Source organism: Macrobrachium rosenbergii, chromosome 32 (genome assembly GCF_040412425.1).
Source record: "Macrobrachium rosenbergii isolate ZJJX-2024 chromosome 32, ASM4041242v1, whole genome shotgun sequence".
Taxonomy (NCBI): Eukaryota; Metazoa; Arthropoda; class Malacostraca; order Decapoda; family Palaemonidae; genus Macrobrachium; species Macrobrachium rosenbergii.
The window spans coordinates 6519961-6545813 of record NC_089772.1 but is presented as its reverse complement, the minus strand read 5'-3'; the positions used below and the strand labels follow the sequence as shown (position 1 = coordinate 6545813).

Below are 25853 nucleotides of genomic sequence, written 5' to 3'. Positions count from 1 at the left end.
TATATATTTTTTTATGTTTTTTGTATGACTTTTGCATGCTAGGTTTTGTTAAATCTGAGTTAAAGTGCTTTTATTTTTGGGGGTGGAATGGCTTAATCAAATTGGCTTTATTCCTTATGGGTAAAATTCATTCATTACTGGGAAAAACCAGCATTTGGACAGCCTTTTATAATTTTTGTTTGTGTTTAGAGAGGTGCTGCTAGCAAACAAGTATATTTTAATTGATTTGAAGGTTCATGATTTACCCATAATTCTAGTACATTTCCGTAGCACAGTATTACATGAGTCAGGCACCTATGAGTGTATACTTCCTTTTAATGTTGTATCATGTATATTTGAGAAAGACTGTGGATAAATGGAATAGTCTGTGTTCATTGGTTTTGCTATCTCTCAAGGACTGTGTGAGGTGGTTGTGCAGCCAGAAGCCGGAGCAGCTTCGGTGGTTGAATTCCCCTTCTTGGCAGACTCAGAATCACCACCGCAAGGCCAAGAGGATCCACCACTGCACTCCCTAGATATTGCCTCTGGTAAATTTTAACAGCAAGAACTTTTCTTTTGACTATTGATGTAAAGTTCCTGTAAATGTCATAGTACAGTATTTTGCGAAGATAATTTAAGCAGTATTTGATGTTGTTTTGTAATTGCTTTTCATACAGATATGGACTTTGTGGGGCACAGAAAGAGGTCGGATACAGCGCAGAGGTTAGAAATAATGCGAAGAGAGAAAAAGAATGCTTCTAAAGTGAAACGCATAGCTTGGAAGCACAGTGATGGAGTAGTTGATGGTGAGTACAATATTTACAGCAGATGAAATCAACACTTGTTTGTTGCTAACACAAGGCCATCAGTTTGCATCAACCTTTTTTGTAGTCAGCTGGGCATGCTTTCAAGGAAATATGGAAATTAGTGGTCACCTCATATCCCAGGAGTTAGAGTCAGCACCTTACCACTTTTCAGTATATGAATGTAATTCTTTGTGTTTACTGTATAATAAAAACAAATATATTAAGAGTAGTCGAACAGCAGGTTAGCGAAAGACCTACTGTATTGTTTCAAGCAAGTTCATTCAAGAGAGTTTAGCTAAAAACAGTTATGATAATTTACCTCCAACTAGGAGACAGTGTGTGAGTAAAATGGTGAGCAGTTTCTATGATGAGAAAGAGAGTGAGCTGTTAAATAATTTCAAAACTGATTAGTGAAAGTGACCGATTCTGTGCTGCTGATGAATATGCATCCACAAAAAAATGTGAGATGCATGAATATTAATGTGCACCACAAAGACAAATATTGGTCCCTGGGTTTAGTTAAAATTCATGGATGCCTTAATAGTACCAAAATCGTCAAGATTGTAAAAAAGAGGTTAGTGGATTTTGGCCTTGATTTTGATAAGCACATAGTACAGTGTACAACCAACGGTGCCTCAGTCGTGGTAAAGTTTGGAAAAGATATCTTACGTGAGCATCGACAGTGTTTAGCTCATGCAATGCATCAAGCCGTTTCTTCAGTTTTGTACAAAAAAGAGATTGGAAAGTGACCAGTGTGGAAAGGATATCAGTGAAGACTCTGAAGAATTAGCAAAAGACAGTGAAAGTGAAGAAATGGGAGAGGAGGAAGATAGATTTACTGTTACACCCAATGAAATTTCAGGTGAAAATGAAGAGGATGCAGATGAAGAATTAAAAAGTCCTTTTTTTAATATCTTGCTTCTAGAACTGCAAAATAATCTCGGAGTTTCATTACTTCAAGACAGGTTCTTTGCTATATTAATAATAAAGTTTGAAGGATATGTTGAATTTTATGGAAATTCCCACCAAAAAAATGAGGGGCTCCAAGAATTTGTAAAAGACCAGTTTGATGGGAAAGAACTCAAGCTCATCCAAGACTGCAGGATGAGATGGAATAGTCTTTTAAGCAAGATAGAAAGGTTTCTTAAAGAGGAATAATGGATCTCCAAAGCTTTGAGAGTAATTCATTCCACCGAGACAGTCACTTCAAAAGAGTAGGAAATTTTGGAAGACATCAGTAATATGCTTCATCCCTTTGAGATAGCTCTGAGAGGCCTGTGGTCAAGAGATCCAACACTTTTGATTGCTGAAGTCTCATTCAAGTTCATTATGGAGAAACTTTCAGAGAAGAATACCTCACACAAGGAAAGTCATTAAAAGAAAGGATGTTAAATACTATTCATTAAGAAGACAACCAGAGATTGTAGGCTTGCTTAAATACCTTTGTGACCCTAGAACTTTGAAAAATCAGGATGATGAGCTTTTTTTTTTTTTTTGCCTCCTTCCAAAGTTTTACGCAAGAAAACTGCAGAGAGACTTTTGAAAAGGCTCTTCTCCAAAAACATTGTACAGTTGGATCAGCACAAAAAAGAAAGTGTAAACCAACAAGAACCTGGTTGCTCTGAAGATGTAGTGGGAACAGAAGCTGGAAAAAGGAGAAATTGATGACCTATAGCTATTTGCAAGAAATAGAAGAGTTAGAGACAATTCCACTGAGAAAGGAACCTCCAGCACACATCGGTGTCAGCATGGAATTTAAGAGCTTTGAAGTATCGTTGAAAAGACCGGAAAACCTAAGCAAGCTCTATACCTGTAATGCAATACTGTCAGTCAAGCCTACAAGGATAGAATCTGAAAGGGCATTGTCAGCAGCAGGGTTGTACCTCATGGAATTGAGATCAAATCTTTCGGAATATTCTCTGAATAGTCTTTGTTTTCTAAAGTCTGTGTTCCAAAATGAAAGACAATCTGATTAGTTTTTTTCATTAAAAGGTTATTTTTCTTGTATTAGGGAGATACTGATTTTTTTCAATGAATTTTTATTCTCATTACTGATTATTGCATTGAATTAGGAAATTCACATTGTCTTACCATAATATAATCATTTCTTAGTTGAATAAGGTCTTCATTAAAAATTTGCCATGCACTGGATAAAAGCATTACAGTATATTTTTTTGAAGTAGTTTTTTTTATAGTTTGAATTTTTTTCAATTTTCATTATGGAATTATTTTACTGAATTGAAGAAGTGCTGATTATTTTCAGTTATTTCTTATTCATTGAAGCTTATGTATAAAGGAAAGATATGGCTAAATCTTCAAGTAATGAAATATATCACTTTATTTTTTCCTGATTTGTACATTTGAATTGGTGAATAAATGCATATTTTTCTTAATACCGGTATTTAAAAAATCATCGATGTTGATACCGGTACTGGAAAATTCAGTATTTTAACATCGCTAATATGGATATGTCATCAGTTGAATAGTGTATGGTAGAAGGTGCGTGGATGGGCAAGCACTGGCGATTTTTGTAAGCTTTCTTGCTATTAGCAGAAATGTGCACGTCATTACGTGTCATTGTGATATTTTGCTTTTTAATGACAGATAGACATAGTGTCATAAACATGTCTTTCTCAAATTGGCTACATCTGGAAAGTATCAGTGCACACTGTAATAAAGAGAGTTTTCCCTTTGTGTACAATTTTGGGTGATCAGTTGCTTGTTTTAACTTTTTGTAAGTGTTTGCTGTACCCCAAACAAGTGACTTTTGTTGCAGTGCCTGTAGTATTGCAGGAGCTATTAGTTGTGTGTATGTTGCTGTGTATTATTTGTATGGCCCCACCTCATCCAAAGGGGACGAGGAAGATTTTGACCCTTTAAAAGAAGCTTGAAATCTTCAAAAGAATTGAGGTAGGATGGTCTGTGACACATATGAGTATACAGCATTGCACTACCAACCTTTCATGATATCAAGACTTCCCAGGTCAAACTGAAGAAGTATATGATAGACTTTTGGAAGAAAGTGTCCAGGAGTCAGGTCCACAAGGTCATGGCAAAAAGTCGTCATAAGGACATGGAACAGTTGACCTTAGTTTTGTTTCGTCAGCTAAGAGGGAGCTGGATATGAAATTCACAGGTCTGCATGGGATTGAGAACCTTAAGGCATCCAAAGGTTGGCTGTTTCAGTCAAGATTTGACATGGGCTTTCTGACAAGAAGACTCCTGACAAAGCATTGGATGTTTCTGAGGAGGAAATAGGAGAGGAATATTGGCTGACGGAAATTAGCTTTGTTGATGTGCCGGGTTCATCCAGTCACAAATGTGATATCTCTTTGCTGCCTTTCAATGACCTGGACCCTTAGGTATCAAGAGGGTACAGGAGGTACCGGACTTCACTGACTATTGGTATTGGTGGAAGGGGAGGCGTCGGAAGAGTCCTTGTAAAGCCCCTCGTGAGCTTTTAAGAGTCTGGCCAACATATGCAGTTTGGGCACTGCACATTGATAGAAAAAATGGCATAGGGCCACATGACTGTGTTGACATGTTGAATTACCATTAGGGACAATTTTTGTGAAAGAGGAAAAGGCAAAATTGGGAAAGCAAACTTTTTAGTATGTTTTGTAGTCTAGGATTTTTGGGATAGAGGCATAAATATGATTGCTTTACTTATAAATATGTTTGCTTCACCTTTTTTCTAATAAGAATTATTCTAATGAGCATATATTTTTTCTTGCAGAAGCAGAGTTGAATGAGATGTTTTCTCGCAAAGCTGTGATTAATTCTAGTAGTAATCCCGTTGATCAAGAGAATCCTAGGGCTGTTAGTTCCTTACTTTCTCGCCTCGTGCAACAGTTTCCTCAGGGCTCCAATAACCCCTTCTTGGAGTATGCCAAATTTGATGGAACGGTATGTTATCTTTGCCTTTGTGTATTTTGATTTAGATATTGGATGTGCTATGGGACACAAAACAACTTATTTTGAGCATTCTGCATAGATTATATTAGCACAAAATATATTGTTTTCAGTTGCTTTTCGAGTTTATTGAGTAATTCCATCTTCTATTGTGCTTTTCATTCTTCACCCACATTCTTTGTCATATACCCTTCATTAACCTTTATTTTGAAACAGTAGCCACTTTTCCTTCCGAAAGGAGTTACCAACCCCAAGGGCTCCAGAAGACAGACACACCAATCTGAAAGAATTCTCTTGTAGTTGGTCTCGGCCAAAAAAGTGCGTGTTGGCACAGTGATAGAATATGAAGGACTCAGGACAGGAGGGCTCTATCTCCTGTCCACACAAAAAATGCCTCGGTTTTTCCTTCATCCTACTTGCACAGATGTGACAACGGCATGCTTGTCAGCTATCTTCCTTATAGCACTCTGGTCTGTCACAGAGTTAATGCATCCCTAGTGTTTGCTCCAGAAATAGCGTTCGACAATGCATTTGTCGATCATTGTTGCAAGGCGAGAAGTTAGGAGTAGATCGCTAGTGTATGCTGTTATTGCCATGCTGTATTTTTCGTGTCTAACAAAGTGATAATTAGCATTAATGCAATAATTTTGTTATTGAAACTCATTAGTCAATGACTTTTTAACATTGATAGATAATTTGAGGTTACCAAAAGGGTAAGTCGGGTTAACCTAAATTTAATTTGATGTTACCAAAAGGGTAAGTCAGGTTAGCCTAAATTCTTGTTTACAAAATTTAGCCTTGATAGTAGTTTTCAGTCATGCTTGACTTACAAGTCTTGTGTTGATTAAAGGCCAGCAATATATCCAGTGTAGTATTTTGTAGTCAAACTAAGTGGATTTTGTTATTTAGAAAGTTCCCCAGTCATCCATAATATCAGGGTTCTTTTCAAGTGTTAAAGGAAATACATTCATGCAGATCTACTTGACATCACAGGTGTTTGGAAAAATTATGATGCTTTTTTCTTAAGGGAATACAAATATCAAATAATTTATTCTATAACCTTTACCTGGTGCTTAAGAATAGACCAGGTAATCAAAAGCTATGAAATGTATAGAAATACATTGTATGGGTATCTATTTAGTTTCGTTGCAATGGAGTTTAGAAGTATTTGTGAGTAAGTCCTTTAAGGCAATGCTATTGTAGTAATTGTGAATTAATATTTTAATACATTACCGCTATTTTATGGGTATGACACGTTTGTTACCTTACATCATATGGACACACTTTTAGTCATGTCAGCCTGTTTTAATTTGAAGTGTTTGCAGCCTATACTGTGATGTAGGTAGCTAACACTAGGTAGTTTTTAATAAACACTTGTTCTTTTTATCACTACTGGGCTGCTATTACACATGACTCGCAGATTACCTGTGCCGCAGCAAATTGCTCAGTCTGGTTTTCGCCTGTGGAAATGGCTCACAACTATCTGCCATGAGCCAGCCCCTGCAGCAAAGTTTAAATGATGAATAGAGCTTTTTTTTTAAGCTGTCTCAGTGAGTTATAGTTTTCAGTAGGAGTACAGAAGAAAGAGACTACACCATTCTGAGAGAACTATGTCAGTGTGCTTCCATCCTTCTCCGAGCAGAATCCACATTTGGGCCAATACTCCCAAAGCAGTGGATTCTAGGAACTCCCACTTCAACCTCTGATGGAGACGAATAGTCTTTCCTTGGGAGTGAGGTCACTAATACCTGGCATGAAGTGGATATAGCCACTGAAATTTCCCTTCTAAATATGGAAGGTCCAGGAAACAGTGTTCTGCTTTACATGAAAGAGATGCCTCGGATGAGAACCTTGCCTCTCCCATGTAGCAATCAGGTATTGAAACCCCCTTCCCTTCCCCCATAGGGCCCACCCAAATGCCATCTGGAGCGTCTGTACCTATTAGGGGTACTGTTGTGGTATATGCTGTACTTCTATACTGCAATTAGTTCATGCAGGGTTCCCTGATAGGAAAATTCCACTTGCTGTGTTTTCAGAATTCTGGGAGGAAATCATGAAAAGTATCAAGGATGGCCTTGCTGCTGAGTGTCAGCTTATCAGAGACGCTATCCATGATTCCCAAAAGGAATTCAGGTCTTTCCTTGATATGGAATAGGGTGTGGTGTGTAAAAATTTCTCATCCTTTAAACTAGAGGTTAGAGAGGCTGTACAGTTTGGTTTTCTCACCAAAAACGTAGGTCATGGGAACAGGGTAATAAGTAAACCAAGCCCAAAAAGAAGTTGAATCAGTTTTTTAGATATCTGTTGAAATCAGAATGGGTAATAAGAGACAGCCTACTCACTCCAAGAGTTCTGACTGGTAACAATAATAAGACAGGTCGGACTAGAAAATCTCTAATCAGAATGTGGTATGGGCACCAATACCTGTCCATAAAAATGATACTGATAACCCATGGAAAATACCTCAATAATGAAAGGAACCTATGATTGAGGTTGAGCATGTATGATTCTATACAGAGTGGCCTTTCCCAATACTGCATGTTATTGGTAATTCCTTTAGTAGGAGACGGTTATCCTGCCTATTAGAATAGCAGTGAAAGCCATAAAAGCAACCTTTTTCCAGTTTAATGGAAAATATAGCACAACAACAATTTGAAAGAACCGTTAACTTCTCCGGGAGGCACCAGTCCATTTGCTTTTGAAACAGTCAGTTGTGAAGACAGAATTCCAGAATTTTGTGGTGACTAGAAAACTAGCGTTTATGGGAGAAGTAAAGCCATTTGTCTCTGCCATCCCATTATCTAATAGTGCTGCAAAGGAATGGGCAACACTTGTTCTTCCTTATGAGAGAAAAAGCTCCTTTTGGACATAGCTAACCAGCAATTTGTGACCATATGAGAAAAATCTCGAGGACAGCCATGGGTGAATTTTATGCTAGACTCCACTTCCTCAATATTATAACTTCTATTATTATGCTGGAAGTAGCTATTAACCCTTACAGGATGGGCTAAATATATATTAAGCACACCCCTAGACCGGGCTAAATGTAAGGTTGGCCAATAAAAAAAAAAAATCAATGGTAAGAGCAAGCTATTCATGTACACATGGTATAAGAAAAAAAATTCTAAAAAATTTTCTGTACCTTCCATGGAAAGTTGAAAGTGCATATTTTCAACCCTGTATGGGGGCCTCTTTTCCAAAGACAGTTGTAAAAATATGCTAATTTTGCCAAGTTATAAATGTTTTTTCTAATAATTTATATTTTGTAAAATTATAATTACAGCTCACACAATATCATAACAGATAAGAATTAAAATCAGTAGCAAATTCCGAATACAGGCAGTCCCCGGTTTACGGCGATCAGGTTTTTCAACGCTTGTCTAGTGACGAAAATCGACAATGTTCGGCTCTGATATGTGCTGATTTCCACTTATCAGCACCAATAATTGCGTATTGGCATAGATACATACCCAATAGAGGTGCCAATAACCAATAAGCACCGAAAATTGCCAATTTTTGGTTATCGGCGATTTTCGCTTATCGTCACACTGTCGGAATGGAACCCCTGCCGATAAAAAAAAGTTAAGTATACCTTAGTTTTACCAGACCACTGAGCTGATTAACAGCTCTCCTAGGGCTGGCCCGAAGGATTAGACTTATTTTACGTGGCTAAGAACCAATTGGTTACTTAGCAACGGGACCTACAGCTTATTGTGGAATCCAAACCACATTATAGTGAGAAATGAATTTCTATCACCAGAAATAAATTCCTCTAACTCTTCATCAGCCGGCCGCGGGAATTGAACTCCAGCCCATCGAATGACAGGCTGAAGCTCAACCGGTTCAGCCAACAAAGGGCTCACCCCTGCCGATAACCGGGGGCTGCCTGTATAGGCAGTCCTTAGTTATCGGCGGGGTTTCTGTCCTGAGGAAGTGATGATAACCGAAAATCTACGATTTTTGCGCTTTTTCAGCAAATTTCGGGGCTTATTGGTGCCGAAAAGTGCCAATTTTCAGTTATTGGCACCCCTGTTAGGTATGTATCGGTGCCAGTACCCAATTATCAGTGCCAGTAAGCAGAAATCTGCGATTTTCGGCACCGAAAATTGCCAATTTTCGTTGCTAGACAAGTGCTGTAAAACCGGATCGCTGTTAACAAGCCTGCTGTTAACCAGGGACTGCCTGTATATTTATTGTAAATACTTACGAGACATCCTGGGATGGGGAGCTGCAGTACATTCCCCAAGTCAAACTGATCTCCCTCTCTCCTCTACTGAGCTGCTAGAGTTGCCATAAGTCATTTATGACCCATGGAAGTGATCTGAACACTTTTCCCGTAAAATTCGTTCAAACCGTATGGCATGAAATGTTGATCATCAGCAGACAATACCCGGAAATTACCCCAAAGCTATAAACAGTCGTCAGTTGGCGATGTCCCCTCACAAAGGGTTAAGAACTTCCAGAGTCTTCCAGAACAGTGTTCACTGTAGTAGCCAAAAACATTTTTGCTAACCCTATGGGGAGCACTCCGTTACTATCTGGTCACATTGAGGCTTGAAAGGGAGCATTGGTGGGCTGCTCCCCAATTTAACCTTCCTATTTTATTCTTCCCCCTTCTGTTGGGACCTGTTTGAAGTCTGTGGTTGCCCCCTCGACTTGGGACCACCTTGACTTGGTTTCTGGGTTTGAGTCCAAGAGTCTTATTTATTATTAATACTAATTAAATTGGGTTAAGTCTTGTGGAATTTACCACTTTTGGTAAAATTTAATTGCCCTGATAAATAGAAAATTATCATCATAGCTGGGACTGGGGTTTACATCTGAAGCTAATACTGTAGTAGGAACTGTGGTAGGATCGTCAAGTACCCAATAATGTTTGGACCCAAGAGATATCATGTTGAAAGATCAAGGGCGGAGGTTTTCCATAGAAAAAAACTCAAGCTGTCATGTTTTATAAAAATAAAAACTGGAAAAAAGGTGAAGAAATAGAATTGAAAGTCAGAAACCATAATATACCAATTAGCCAGACTGCAAAATTTTTAGGATTATGTGACACACACCTGATTGTGAGGTATGTAATATACCAGGTAAACAAAGAATAAGCAAATGTTAAAAATTGCAAAAATAAAATTTGAGGGTTAAGATCTACCTCAAAAAATAAAAATCCTAGGCCAATACAGAGAAATAAGACCCTATGTCCCAAACCCACTACTGCGTCAGAACTGTAGTAAATATGGGCATGCAAAGAAATATTGTCGAAACGTCCCTGTATCTGCGTATAGTCGATCTGAAGAACATGCCGCATAATGCAATTGCAGTGAACCGAAGTGTGTACAGTAAACTGCTACAAGAAAGAACAGGGATGTCCATAAAAGAGGCTAAATTAGTATTGAAAGTGAAAGGAATTAAAGATCCTGCTAAGAAACTTACATATGCCTCGATAACAAGAACTAATAATGAAACAAAAATACATACAGATAGAAGTAACAAAACTCAGCAAAATAAATCTCAAGAAGAAATTAATGCTTTACAGAAAAAAATAAATGGTAAGAAATCAAGAAACAGGTACAAAGGATATGGGTAACATTTTATCAGATTAATTTGAAATGTTAATTCAAATGGGAACATGAGGATACTACTACAGAAGTAAACAGAGGGAAGTCGTGATGGACTAGAAATTAAAGATAAAAAGACCTTTGGAGAGAAGGCCACTCAAGATGAAAAAGCAGCTATTATTAGAGCAACATCTGGAAAACTAAATACAAAGGATATAAAGAAAGAACAAAAACAAGCAAAGAATATACCTTTATCTCCTGAAATAATAGTAAAACCTATGGATGCAGATATCCAAAACACTGAAGAAGTAGAAGAAAACCATGCCGTAGATAACAATGATTATGTCAAGGGAGAAGAGATTACTCACGTCACCAGTAATTTGTACAAGAGCAAATGAAGCAAGAAATGTACATGAAAACACATGTGGATGTAATGACTGCTTTGTTGAATTGTGCAATAATAACAAAAGAATAATAAAAGATGGTTTAAATAGTAGGTGATTTTAATATTTACAACCCAATATGGGACTGTAACTGTACAAACTCAAATAGAGCCAGAAGTAAAATAGAGTAATTCATGGATTCAAATGACATGTGCTGTATAAGTGATAACAAAATCAGCACATACTTTTCAAAAATGCATGGAACGTTTTCCTCAGTAGTCTTAACTCTGTGTACAACCAGCATAGTAGACAGATTGGATTGGAGTACAGTTGATGACTTGCACGCCAGTGATCATTTCCCCATATTAATTTCATTATTACAAAATAATCCCTCCAAGCATGTCCCTCAATATAAGGCAGATTGGGAACTATATGAATTCCACACTAGGAATATCCCACCATTTGAGCATATACAAGATCATAATTAAACAAATAGATTTCTTGTTGATTTCATTAAACATGCTGCTGATAAAGTAATACTAAAATCAAAATCTCATCCAACAAAACATAAAGTCCCTTGGTGGTCTGAAAACTAACAAAATTATAACAAAAATAAAAGGCCAGATTGGAAGACGAGTAGATAAATTGAATAGAAAGTTCAGTAAAATAAATAAAAGATTACTGATATTGGAAGAAAATTTACAAAAACTTGACGATATTATTATTAGAAACTGATACATTAAAACCTCCTTATAACAAAATATCTGCAAAATTTAAAAAGGAAGTAATTCAAGGAAGAATAATTTCATGGAGGAAATATGTATCAGATCTCTGTAATAATACTCCCATACAAAAAATATGGGAAGAATCAGGAAAATCAATTGTACTCATGTTAAACCACAAAAGATTGGTAAAGAATACTTGATCCAAAAGAAATAAGGGATTTTGACAAAGGAAAAATCTATTTCTGGAGAGGGGACCGTGTCACCCGTTGAAAAGGTCCATTCAGCACTTATTTCTAGGTAATTCCGTTGCTAGATACCAGAGAAAGCTAAATGAAATGCTGGAGTTACTACCCCCAGAGCGAGCTCCATTAGATGGAGTCGTGTATGGAAAAGGGTGAACTATAAAAACACGGAACCTTATCCTATAGAGATCCCAAAGTCAAAAGTCCCACAGAGAGGTGCCGTTACAAACCCATGCACCACTCACGGACAGTACACAAATCACCGCTAGCCGCATTCCATGAAAGCATCACCCCACCAGAATGATGTTTACTATTGGGGGGACACGACACATGACAGAGGTGGGTCACCGGGTGACACGGTCCCCTCTCCAGAAATAGATTTTTCCTTTGTCAAAATCCCTTTTCTGGATCGGGTCCCGTGTCAGCCGGTGAAAAATTAACAGAGAAATAAATATCATTCTTAAACTGTATGAGATAACAAAATGTAAGGGGAACAGAAGACCAAAGGTCCACCAAAAATTTTTTAATTGCTAGCAATAATAACAATAATGTACAAATGAAACTGATGGGAGCTTAAAGTTAACATGACAATATAAAAAATATACTTAAACAAAATAACTATACAAAATTGAAAACATTATAACATAAATGTGTCAATTAGACAAATATACAGATAACACGGTCAGGTTAGAAAGTCAAGGCACGCCTGACTGAAATGACTGTAAGGGGATAACTGAGGCAGTGGAGAAAGAATTGACTAGGAATCAGAAAGGGAACCAGAGGGAGGGACAACGTTCCCTGCCGCGACTGCTGAGAATTTAAGAGCTTCTAAGGATTTCAAATAGTGACGTTTGAAAACCAAGGGTGACTTCCAACCAGTGTATTTGGTAAGATCCGTGAAATTCATGTAATGGAAGTAGTTAATGGAGGTGGCCACAGCTCTAATATCATGAACTCTTGGGACTGAGTCAGGATTAGCCTGCTTGATAAAGTAAAGGATTTGTTGTCTAATATGCAAAAGTAAGTAGTGATAAAAATTTAGATAAACACTTACGCACAAAGAAAAATGGTATAGAATTAATAACAGTAAATTTGGAAACAATAGAAGATATATATTATGATGAAAAATTTAATATGGAATAGTTGGAATTTACTCTCTTGAGCAGCAGTAAATCTGTCCCTGGAATGACAATATTTGTTTTGAAATGATCTGCCACTTAGTACCCTTTGGCAAAGTCATTCTTATTAGAGTTTTATAATCATTTATGGCTTCGAAATTTATTTCCTGATGAATGCCGTAAATCTGTAATTATTCCTATCCCCAAACCAGGAAAGGGTCCCAGTAATGTAAACAATTACAGACCTATTTCTTTGACAAGTTGCTTATGCAAATTACTAGAGAAAATGGTAAATGCTAGACTAAAATGGCAAATTTGAGAAAATAAAATTTTGACGCCCATTCAGTTCCTGTCACAATGTAACAGATCTACATTGGATTCTCTATCTAACTTGGAAGACCACATACTCAGAGGATTTGACCAAAAACAAATTACCATAGCCATCTTTCTTGACATTTAAAAGGCATATGGTACTACATTGAGATATGCAGTTTAAGTCAAGTATACCTTAGTTTAACCAGACCACTGAGCTGACTAACAGCTCTCCTACGGCTGGCCTGAAGGATTAGACTTATTTTACATGGCTAAGAACCAGTTGATTACCTAGCAACGGAACCTACAGCTTATTGTGGAATCCGAACCACATTATAGCGAGAAATGAATTTCTATCACCAGAAATAAATTCCTCTTATTCTTCATTGGCCGGTCGGAGATTCGAACTCGCGGCCAACAGAGTGCTAGCTGAGAATGGAACCCACCCGCCCAATGAGGAACTATATGCAGTATAAATGTTACATAAAAACAGCAACTGTGGACATTTACCCAGGTTTATCCAAAACTCTCTGACAAATCACACTTTTTAAGTGAGAATTAATGTATTGTCAAGTGCATTTCCACTTGGAAATGGTGTTCCACAAGGAAGCGTCCTTAGTGGCACACTGTTTACTTTAGCAATAAATGATATCAGTAAAAATCCACCCGTTAGGGTTAAAAGTAATTTGTATAGGGATGATTTTGCCATATAATATTCAGCATCTGGCATAAAACATGCATACCGAGTGATTTATAAAATTGTAATAAAAATTGATGAATGGGCCTCATCTGTAGGCTTTAAATTATCCATACAAAAGACTCAAGCAGCAATGTTTTATAAAAATAAAGTGGAAAAAAGGTGAAGAAATGGGTTTAAAAATCAGAAGTCATTCCATACCAGTTGGGCAAACAGCAAAATTTTTGGGATTGGATACTCACTTGAACCAGAAAGCCCACATAACATACATGAAATCAAAATGTAAAAAAGCATGAAATCTAACTAAGAAACTATCGAATGCTACTTGTGGAGCTGATAGAGACACTCTTACTGTACTGCATAAAGCAACAATGTTGTCTATCATTGATTATGGAAGTGAAATATATGGCTCAGCATTGGACGCAACGCTGAAAACGTTAGACCCAATTCATAATGAAAGCCTTAGAATATGTTCAGGAGCCTTTAGATCATCACCAAAATCTTCTTTACAAGTTGAATGTGGTGAACTACCTCTCTCTCTCTCTCTCTCTCCATAGAGAGTGTAACGCTGAAGAGTGCCCTGAGAATTCAGACAAGTGGTTCTCCAATTAAAAAATTATTTGAATTAAGAAATGTGTTTATAAATAATCATTTACCACCTTTCCCAATTACATCTAGAAGATTGTTCTAGTCACTGAACTTAAATATACAGATACCTTCAATAGTAAAGTTACCTCCTCCTTGGAATATAAATAAAATAAAAATTTGCACACATTTAAAATGTTTATCAAAAAGTTACTCATATACCCTAGAACACCATAGACAACATACAGTAAAACATTAATCTGAAAAGGTCCACAATACGGAATATACACCGACGGATCTAAGTCTCAGTACGGAGTGGGATATGCTGCAGTATCCCAAGACAAAACGTATCAGTTCTCTTTACCTGATAATGCCTCAGTATTTACAGCTGAGTTGTGTGCAATAGCATCAGCCATAAAAATAATTAAAGTAAGTTTTATCTCCATAAATTGTATGATAATGGAAAAAAATCTAGTAATATGTTGGATCCCTTCCCATGTAGGGGTTAAAGGAAATGAAGGTGCTGATAAAGCAGCTAAAGAAGCTGTCCATATGACAAGAGCTAATGTAAACATCCTTATTAGTGACTATGTAAGATATATGAAAACAATTATTGTAAGTAAATGGCAAAATATATGGACTGTAGAACCTGAAAATAATAAATTAAAACAGATGAAATCCAGTGTTGGAAAAAGTAGTTCATTATATCAGAGAGAGAGACACACACAAGAAGTTCTGACGCGTCTTTGAATAGGCCATACTGTACTGGCACCATCGTTCATTGTGAAGCCAGTACATAATAATAAAAAATAAACAAAGCAATTAACAAAGCTTATTACAGAAAGGAAACAATCTTCGTTTTTATGTACAATGCTTCTCAGTCATCTATCCAAACCATTCTTCCCACTTTTAAACATTTATACAATTTCTTCATCTGATTTTGCTGTTAAAACTAAATCATCTGCATGTAGCACTTTCCAGGGGCCTCCATTTCTTCACTCCGTTGTAGCCCTTTCTATTGCAGATGTAACCAGTTTATTTTATATTGATCTGCAATACACACCAACAAATTCTTCGAATATGCATGCCACAATCTTAGTCTTAGATCTTGTGTTATGGTGCAATAATGTCACTGGGTTAATGAACTATTCCCATATCAGCTGTTGTAATGTTTGTCTGATTGCTTGAACTGGTATTCTGCTAGATAATTTGTCAAGATCCACAAAGTCTGTATGAGATGAAAGTATAAAATAAAAAAAAAAAGTAGAAATTTCATGGACTTGAGTTCATACATGTCTAGGTGCCCACTGCTAGGGTTGTAACATGAATCATCTGTTAACTGTTATTCTGGTCTCCTGCTCACAGTTAAACTTCATTTTTAAGAAAATACTTATGCTGAAACTGCTAAAAATACAAAATTGAATCATCTATCTGTGAAGTGGTGAAAAAAGAAAAAGTAATTCCATGATTGTTTTGTTTACATCCCTAAAAGCAGGTATTATATCAGAAGCAAGGAAACTAATAAACAAATGGGGAGGATTGAAAAACATGCAGTAACAATACCACGTATGAAAATACACTGCTAAAGTTACATCCCAGCATGTAATATGTATTCTGTGAAGATGGGACAAAGCATTAAATTTGTGGCTAGAAGAATCATACCAGGAAATTATCTTTTGCCAAAGATTCACTGAAAAGAGGGTTCAAAGCCACTCATTGTAATTAAGGGATGATTGAATAAATTCTGAAGTTGGTGTGAACTTGAAAATTTTAAACTTCTTGCATATTTTAGTGTTGTTACAGGCATTATTGTAAAGTATGGATAAAATTAAAAGTTTTTATCTTGGAAATTACTAGGATTGTTGCAGATTTTATTTTGTTTGTTTAAGCAGCTGAAGCTAGATTTAAGTATTGTAATTGGAAATTACTAGGATTGTTACAGATTTTATTTTGTTTGTTTAAGCAGCTGAAGCTAGATTTAAGTATTGTAATTGGATTTGTCTAAGTGAATGCTGAGTTTTGTATTTTTTCTAGGTTGGACCATCTTTTGCTCTTGTGTGTGAAAGTTGGTAGAAAGATACCTTTACCTTTCTTTTACAGACTCACACTAACGTTCAGTCGCGTCGCATCAGCATTTACCCTCTGATTGGGGAGAATCCCACACCTACTTACCCAATGGTTGTCTCAGTTGTGAACTGCAGTCAGGCACGGGTTGTTGATCTCATTGGCCTTACATGTTGGCTTTATACCAAAGAAAATAGGGAACCACCATTAACGTAAGTGACTTTTTAATATAAGTGACTTACCAAGTAATTACATAGCTAACAGTTTCTAGTATCAGTAGCTAAAATTTGAAACTCAGTAGTGATTCTTTTGGGGAAGAAGAGGAACAGTTGAGCAAAGGGCTTCAATTTGTTTCTGCCGGCTTACAGCATAGGTTGTGAGCAGCAGCTGAATTTGGAATTCAATACTTTGCCGGTTTTCTGGTTGTGACTTGACTGGTGAAGTATTTTGCATTCAGTAGCTTTTGGCAATTAAGATAGATAGGGTTTTAATTAAAAAACCTTTAATTGTCATGGATTTGACTTCTTGATTGTGACTTTTGGACTTTGCTTATCGACTTGTTTACCGACGATGTCAGACACAAGTGCGACTAGTACTCGTTATTGCAGCAGAGGCAAAAACAAATTGAAGCCCTTTGCTCAGTTGCTTCCCTTCTTCCCTGAAAGTGGGCAGGGTTAATCACCCAAACCAAAACAAAAGAACCACTACTGCGAGTCTCAAATTTTGGCTGCCAGTACTAGAAACTGTTAGCTTTGTAATTACTTGGTAAGTAAATATAAAACTTAAATCTTAAAAATGTCATTTTGATACAGACCTCTGATTAGTGTAAATTTTTTATAGAGAAACTCATAAATCATTATAAGCCTTAATCCTTGTAAAATGGATCCAACTGCTCTGACTGGAAGAATTGAAAGGGGAAAAGGTTCCACTGTACATGCTGCCTCTTGTAGCTCTCAGTCTTCTGTGGAGCTCCAATTGAATCTGGTGTGTGCTGCGCCTCTACAGTGTAGACAGAGTTCAGTTTTTGTGAATTTTTATCCATTTTTTATGTGATTTTTCAAGTTCACATTTTCTGAAGATTTCATATGTCTTTTCCCTAATTAATGGGTTTAAGGATTGGTGGTTATTTTCCTTTTTGTGCCTCTTTTTATTTGTATCATTTTTTATCCTATCTTGGCTTATATAGAGGTAACATTTGCCCTTGCTTAACCCATATTGGAGATTTTTATTACCCCTCCAGTGTTCAGTAATGTACAGTATCTCCAGCTTTTGTTTATTTTGAGCTTGGAGTTCTTTGCATGTTTATATATGATACTGGACTTATGCCTGAGTATGGATTTTCAGTAAATATCTGTTTGTCTTCATATTTATTCCTGTTTTTATGTGAATTAATGCCTTTTATTTTGTAATAGTTGGGGAAGAATGTTATCTCTGTTGATGCATACTGAACTGCATGTAAGCTTGGACCCTCAGGTAACATTCTTTTCCATATTCATGGTGAATTTTTCCTTTGTTCCTATGAAAGTGCAAACATTTATTTTTTATCTGGATTCCCCCGATCCTAATCCCTTTACGAGGTAGGGGGCTTAGGGATTTACTGCTAATAGTGTATGCTCTTTTGTACCTACTCTCTGCAACTCTTTTACTCCTCCTTCTGTAAATTTCTCCCTTCCTTTCTCCCTCTATCATTGAAGACCTGTGCATGGTATTGAATTTCAGAAATCACTGCTCTTGTGTCCTTTGAGGAGGGTGGAGTTGGATGGAATACTGCTCCACCCATAGAACTAGAGTGCCCGACATGGTCAAGTGAGGGGAAATTTGTATGTTAAACCATCGAGCAATATGGACTGATGATCCCCACTGTGGGTAACACTACTGGACCTCCTTGGTGAGAGGGACCTCATCCTAGACGAAATTTATTATATTGTTCATTGCATGATGACTTATTCAAACCTTCCTGTGACTTCTGGCATGGCAATGGACTGTTCAGTTTATCAAAATCAAGGTGGTATTAAAACCTTAATACCATATAACAAGGCCAGAAGAAGTAGATATTGTTATGACCCAACCTTGACAGACTTCAAGTCCCTCTTTGGGAGTGGAAGTTGGTCAAGGTTTCTAACCTTGGAAACAGAACGAAAATTTTAAACTATAAAGTTAGAAAATTATTTACTAAGAGACATTCAATGACAGAAATGTCTTTCAGACAAATAAGAGAAAAGAAGTCAACAAAAAGCCAATCTGAAGACTATTTGTAAAAAGCATTGGTGATATGTAAATGTAAAAATAAAAAACATAACGCTAAACAGCATTCAAAGTACCATTGTACTTCCTGAAAACATTATATCCCAAGACCAAGGAGATGCCTTCAAGAATATGATCATATGGTGGATCTTGTAGGCAGAAGCTACAAGACACGCCTGCCACATGTCTTAAATGTAGTGAACCAGTACATGGTGTATGTCATAAAGAAGCAAAGTGTATACATTGTGGAGAGAACCATCCATCGGTAATGGAACGCATCACATTTATAGAGGCTAAACAGAAAGTTTTGAGCCAATATGTTAGACCGGGAGTATCCTTTTTCAAGTATTGCTGTAAACCATAGAAGCAGTATTAATGCTACCAAAAGTGCTTCCTTTGGTAACACTACAAAGGAAAGGTCAGTGGCAACACCTACTTCTGCCTCTTTGGAGGCTATACCAGCAATTTCTGGCACTCCTATCTCTTAGGAGGCAGCACCAGTGATTTCTGGTGCACTTGCCTCTTCAGAGGCTGCACCAGTTGTCTGTCGCACTCCTGTCTCATCGGAGATCATTCCAGATGTGCTTGATGCTCCCTCCTCTCTGGAGGCTGCAACAGCTATACCTGTTGTGTCAGTCTTTTTGGAGGCTGCACCAGCTGTAGCTGACACTCCGGCATCTTTGGAAGCTTCAGTTACTATGTCCAGTGTAAATGTCTCTCCAGAGCCTACACCAACCTTGACTGGTGCCCCTGGTGCTTTGGAGGATGCACCAGTTGTGTCTGGCTCTCCCACCACTCCTCAGGCAGCACCAGCTTTATCTGGTGCTCATGAGCTTCAAATATCACTGATGAAGATGCCATCAGAGGTGCCCAACACTCATGATACTGAGAAGGATTTGCTATCTATGGCGGGTTCCTCCTCCCTGGAAGCAGCACCATCATCATTGATATTAAAACAGAAGGCTTCCATCAATAATCAGTATCCTTCTGGAAAAAAAAAAGCAGGAGCAAGGGAATAAAGTAAAATAACTGAAAAGGGACTCCAGTTTAACAGCCTCAAAATCTAAGTGGGGTTCATTCATTTTCTCCAGTGGAACTCTCAGGGATTAAGAGTTAGATGGGAAGAACTAAGGCTGCTCATATCAGAAGTGTCTCCTGTGTGTATAGCTTTGCAGGAGACTTATTGGTAATACATGTCCCAGCCCACAAGAGTATATATATCCTGTCATTCCCCTTATAACATGAATATAGGAAGCCATGAGGGTGTAGCTTCATATATGACCCCTCAAAAAATCCTTTTAGTATCCAGTCTACACTGCAAGTGAAGAAGCCAGTCGGTTATTCTTAGCTTTACGGTCGACACCCGGTATTCGTGGGGGATGCGTCCCTCTACCCCCTGCGAGTAGCTAAAATCTACGAATACTTAAAACCCCTCTAAAAACGCTTATAACTGCCTATTTTGATCATTCAAAACACCAAAAAACCTCCAGAAATGCTTGTACCTGAATACTTTAATAGTTTTATCACAAAAAGTGCATTTAGTCACAAAAATATGAAAATACAGTCATTTGTGAATATTTCCCTATGAGAAATACCGCAGATAGGTGAATTTTCTGTGGATAACGTGTATATGTATGTTCCACAGAGAAATCCGCGGATAGGTAAAGATGCAAATCCGGAATCGGGAATGGTGGGGGTCCACTGTGTAGTCTCCAACAGTGGGTTCATCCAAACCTTTTTGAATAAAGGATATTACATTCCTTTAATCTGAAATGCCGGGAAGTCTGGCGATTGAACATCTCTCTTGTTCTGTAGATCAGAGGTATGGTCTCCTTCCTTTGCTCTTTCATGACCAGGAAGAGAGTACCCAGATGAGCTGAACTACCAGTCAGTTCAGAGATTTACTTGGAATCCCCCCTCCAAAATAAGTCTCCCATATGTAAAGACGGAGGTGTTGTATTTGTGTAGGAACAAATGACCAATTTTTTAAATAATTTGTATTTTTCCTAACATACAAACTTGAGGTCTTAACATACAGGGCCCACCTCTTACCACCCCCCATTTTGTTACCTGGGACGGAAGGTAAGCTGCATAGAACTGAATGTGCACAAACTTTGTGGGCGGTGCTTCTCCCCCTACCATTGGTAGCTATTACCATAACTACCTTGCAAAAGTTTAACGGCCGGATTTCCAGCTCACTGAAAGTTAATCAAGATATGTAAAGACCTCAGGTTTGTATGTTAGGAAAAATACAGTTTACTTTAAAAATTTATCATTTTTGCCACTTTTAATAAATGCAAACCCTCCCCCTGCTTCAAGCTTTTAAATCATGGTATTTTTGGGAGAGAAAATCTTTCACCAGGCAAGAGGTTTTGTCTGATTATCAGTTGTGCTTCAAAACTCCCTTTAATCATGTACTGTCTGAATTCCTTGGACTACAGATCCGAATCACACTAGATACGTTGTTCCAGAGCAAAAAGTGTCGCCACGTTGCATATCAGCACTGTGAAGGGTGTCAGGCTGAATGATTCATTTAGCTGCTTTGGTTTATATTTATTTTACGTTAACTATAATGTGGACTTTTTCATATGTAACCTCCCAGAAAGACTGATAACTATAATGTGGACTTTTTCATATGTAACCTCCCAGAAAGACTGATAACTCTTGAAGGAAGCTTCAACAGAATAGTATGCCCATATGTGAAAAAATTAAACTGGAATAGAATGTTCTTATGTGACAAACTTAGAAAAGCAGAATAAAGCAGAGAGTACCTGTACAGTAAAAATCAAGTTAAGATAACTAATAAAGATAAAAATATATAAATAAAATTTCCACCATTAAAAAAGGATGAGAAAAATACGTAGAAAAGTAAGGTAAAAATAAGTGATATTGTGAAGCATTACATTTTCTATTGAACTTCTGGTCATTAAAATCCAAATCCTGTAATCTGCATAGTTACTTGAAATTGTATAGCACTTTGAGAATAGTTTCATAGACATTAGGATACAATACTCAAGTAAGTCACCGACTGCAAAAGTAACCTACGTATTTGTAAGTAAATAAGGTTTCTGTCTTTGATAATCACACCAGTTTTTTCAAGATCTTAACTTGTGTACTTTCATGGTATCATACAATGTTTTATAGTCTGTAGTGCAATATATATGTAGGGACAATTGCCTGCCTTCAGCATCTGTATTTTCTAAATGACGTAATTTAGGGTTTTAAATAATTACTGTTAAGAATATTACTGTCATTTTCAATATTTGATTTATTGTTATTATGATGAATTTTCTTGTAACTCTTGATGGATTTCTCTTATTCATGCTTTTGTACCCAAGTGGTGGAGTCGAGAATCATGTGCTTCATATCGCAGAAGAGGATGGTCAAGTAGACTGGGATTTCCAAGCTCTACGAAACAGAGACCTCTTAGATAAGTTTGGATTTAACGTTTTGGCTCTTGTTGAGAAGAAGAAGTCACATGAGTCATCCCAAGACATTGTAGTCACTTTGTAAGTATGTCAACCTTTTTTGGCTTCCTACTTATTAGTGAGTTGATGACTTTTTGTGGTAATTTCATGTGGTGTTTTTAGTCTATGCCTTTTTGTTGTTACTGTGTAATCTGCCTTCCTTGATTTTAGTAGCTTTTGGATTTGTTTTTGTTTTGTAGTCACTTTGCAAATGAATATTTTTGAGGTGAAACTTACCCTCTATCATTAGCTTTATCTGTGGCTGCATGGTGCAGTTCGACAAGTGTTAAAATTGAAACAGTTGTTATCAAACTCTCCCAATAGTTACCCTTTAGATCACTGATGGTCCAGGTTTTGTTTTTGACAAGGCCATTACTATGTTTGTGCCCAGGCTTTTGTGGTTCTTATGGACTGTTTTTCAAGCTTAGGCTAAGTTTGCCAGATATTTGCATTCACCTGTTAGTCTCTCAGTTTCCGCAAGGCATTGAGTCAGCATACAGTTCCCATATGTCTTCGGTCTGCACACAGTGTCATCAAGGCAGCGCAAGGCGTTATCAAGTTCACACGAGGCATGAGCATGCACAGCCAGCAGCGAGTCGGCATGGGTGCTAGTGATTCCTCACAAGGCATTAGCGAGTCCACATGGCCGTCAGTGAGTCTGCACGGGCATCAGTGAGTCTGCACGGGCATCAGTGAGTCCGCACGGGCTTTGGTGAGTCCACAAGGGCATTAGCAAGCCTACACAGGCATTAGCGAGTCTGCACAGGTGTTAGCGAGTCTGCACAGGTGTAAGCAAGTCTGCATGGGGGTAAGCGAGTCCAAGGCACCAGTGAATCCGCGATACTTCAGCAAGTCTAGGCAAGGCATCAGTGAGCCCACTTAGTGAGAGACTTGACATTCAAGTTTTTTCCAGGTGGATTATGAGAACTTTAGCGCCTGGTCTTGTGAGATCATATGGTTTTGGGGCTACTATTGTCCCTGAGGAAGAGGACTCCTTTTGGCCTTGCTGTTCCTGACAGCATTCTCCTTTGCCTCCTATTCAGGAAGAGGAGCATTTAGTTTATCCCCTCAGTTCAGTTGTGCATAGACAGATATCCGAAGTCCTTCCTTTAAGCTATCAGATTCTGTACTTGGGAGACTTGACTCAATGGCAAATGTTTGGCCAAAGAGAGTCTCCTTTTTGAAAGTCCTCTCTTTCTCCCTTGCTGTTCGCTAGGAAGACTGGTGTATCGAGCAGGGGATTTTCTCCAGCCAAGAAATGTAAAATGAGAAATTGTAGGGGAGAGGAGGGGAAGATGTGTGTGTGTGTGTGTGTATGTATGTACATTATAGATATGTAGAGTAGCTTTTTAATATAGTATTGAGTGTCTCTCTCTCTCTCTCTCTCTCTCTCTCTCTCTCTCTCTCTCTCTCTCTCTCTCTGTGATAGCTTGGTACTGACAGTAGTGAATGGAAAATCTTTACCGTACCCTGACCCTGTTTGGATGATGATCTGTTTGTAGTGCAGATTGTGCATTAGCCTAGATGGGGAATGATGAACTAGCAGTATCATGTTATTGATTTTTCATTTTATGCAGTGAAATTTATGAAAAACCCCCAAGAAATAAAAAATGAGAAATGTTAGGGGAGAGAAGGAAGGTCGTTGTGTGTTTGTGTGACGTCTCTCTCTTTCTCTTGTCGTTCATGATTATTTTATTACAAATTAGTATTCTTTAGTAAAATGGGATTTATATAATTGTGTTGATTAGTAAACACATTGCATTACCTGTTTACCCAAGGTTTAACCATTGATGTGTAATTGCCTAAGTGGATTCATGATGCGCTTTGGATGAATAAGGATTTGTAAATATTCATACCTGCATACCATACAGTATTAAAATGCTGCAAGTGTGCGCTGTGGTTTATGTCAGTGTGATGCATATGGGTATATATGCACACACACATGCTTGATGTGTTTATACTCATGCGCACACACAACAAGACACTGATGGTCAAGAAAAGTTTTGATACAACATGGTTGGGCAGTTTATACTGATACGTTATTTTGTATGTATGTTTTTCAGTTCGCTGGAACTTCAGTTTCAGAAAAGCTTATTTAATATTAAAATCCATGGACGAGAAAAAATGTAAAACAAAGTATTTTTAACAAGCATGAAAGTTCTCAAGAAGTCAAATGCATGCCTACCCCTCCCCACCCATTTTGCATGTCTGTTTTCCCCCCTCCCAAGAAACAGCCTGCTTGTTCCCAGTGCAGTGTTGCCAACCCCTCCCCACCCATTCTGCCTGGCCCTCCCACCCTGGAAACTATCTGGCCTCCCCCCCCTTGGTACCTTTTCTCGACCTGTTTATGTTTGTAAGCAGGGTCACCAACACTTCAATATGTCTTCCCAGCATTGCTAACCATTAGAGCACAGTTTTTTTATTGTTTATACTGTATACTATGCATATGTATATTGTGGTGCTTAGGCCCGTCTGGTTGGAGCCGAATGTTGGGTAAGGTGAATTGAGAAACTACTGTAATTCACCTGTAATTTACAAGAGAAAACAAAAGCAACTAGGTATAGCAGAAAACATTTGATAACATTCCCTTCCTTCCTTCTCCACCTGTATTGGATAATTCCACCAGTGTTAGTGACTATATGAGTGCTTGAATTTACATTCAAAATGAAAATCAAAAAGCTATTATATAAAAGATTGTGTAATAGAATTAGATTTTCAATAAGTTTAATTAAAGACATATACATGAATGTGCTTTTGTTATCTAAAATTGGTGTGTAAGCCTATCCTGTGGGCTAGCTCGTTTGTGTGTGTGTGTGTGTGTGTGTGTGAATGTACATTTATGCATCACATTAAGTTCACATACGCTGTGCCTCTTCCCCTTCTCTCTTTGGTGCAATAATTTTGTTGAATTTATTTGATACAGTACAGTATAGTATCTAAAAAAGTAACAGTTTTGCATATATATATATTTTCCAGTTTGTGCATGTGCGTACAAACAGTATGCTCTGCATTAAGGAAAGCTACATGCTTACTGTGCATTTGCTCTCTCCCAGAGAGATATGTAGGTAGAAAGTCAAGCAAATACCAAGTTCTTTAGGAAAAAAATATTTTTGAGAGAAGAGAAAAGGACAAACAGACATACAGTAAGTGCATTGCTGTGTGAAGTGTCAGTGTATTTTTGTCTGCTATCCAGTGCGTCAGTGTGTGTGTCTGTTATTAGCTGTATTAATGTATGGAATTAGACACTCTTCACACTATTGTTGGAGTCAAGTGAGCACAGGATAATTTTTGGTTTAAGATGTTGGGATACACACGTGGCATTTCAGAAGGATTTCTCACTTGCAGCCGGAAAATTCAAATAAGCAGCAACCCTTGTGTCCCAAGGGTGCTGGTTATGAGGGATTTTAGAGTATCGATGATTGTAGTGCTAATAATGATGATATTTATGTATATACAATACCAATAATATTAAAGTATTATGGAGTTTGGCTAGGTACAAGCACTGGTAGTTTGAAAGGTCTGGGTAAACATTAGCCTGCCAGATACCACAACTGGTATATATTTTGAGCTATTTTAATGGGAAAGAAGGTGTTCTCATATGTCATCAGAAGTGGAGTAAAGCTTGGATTCTTTTATCATTTCATTAATTTTACCAGCATCTCCAATTTCAGTATTCTTTAGAAAAACCACATTTAATTTTGTTTTTACAAAATATTCATGAAAAATTGCCACTTGAACAAGGCTGTAACAAGTGAGAACTTCAC

General features: G+C 37.5%; 1 protein-coding gene across 6 annotated transcripts in view; it reads left to right on the top strand.

Moving 5' to 3' along the window:
• Positions 1 to 25853, top strand: part of Sin1 (SAPK-interacting protein 1) — a 563667-nt gene that overhangs the window by 519497 nt on the left and 18317 nt on the right. For all 6 annotated transcript variants that reach the window (XM_067132769.1, XM_067132770.1, XM_067132772.1 and 3 more), the window contains 5 exons: positions 396 to 527; positions 657 to 785; positions 4522 to 4691; positions 16415 to 16590; positions 21961 to 22131. In XM_067132769.1, the coding sequence (XP_066988870.1) occupies positions 396 to 527; positions 657 to 785; positions 4522 to 4691; positions 16415 to 16590; positions 21961 to 22131 (778 nt within the window). The remainder of the gene's footprint in view (positions 1 to 395; positions 528 to 656; positions 786 to 4521; positions 4692 to 16414; positions 16591 to 21960; positions 22132 to 25853) is intronic.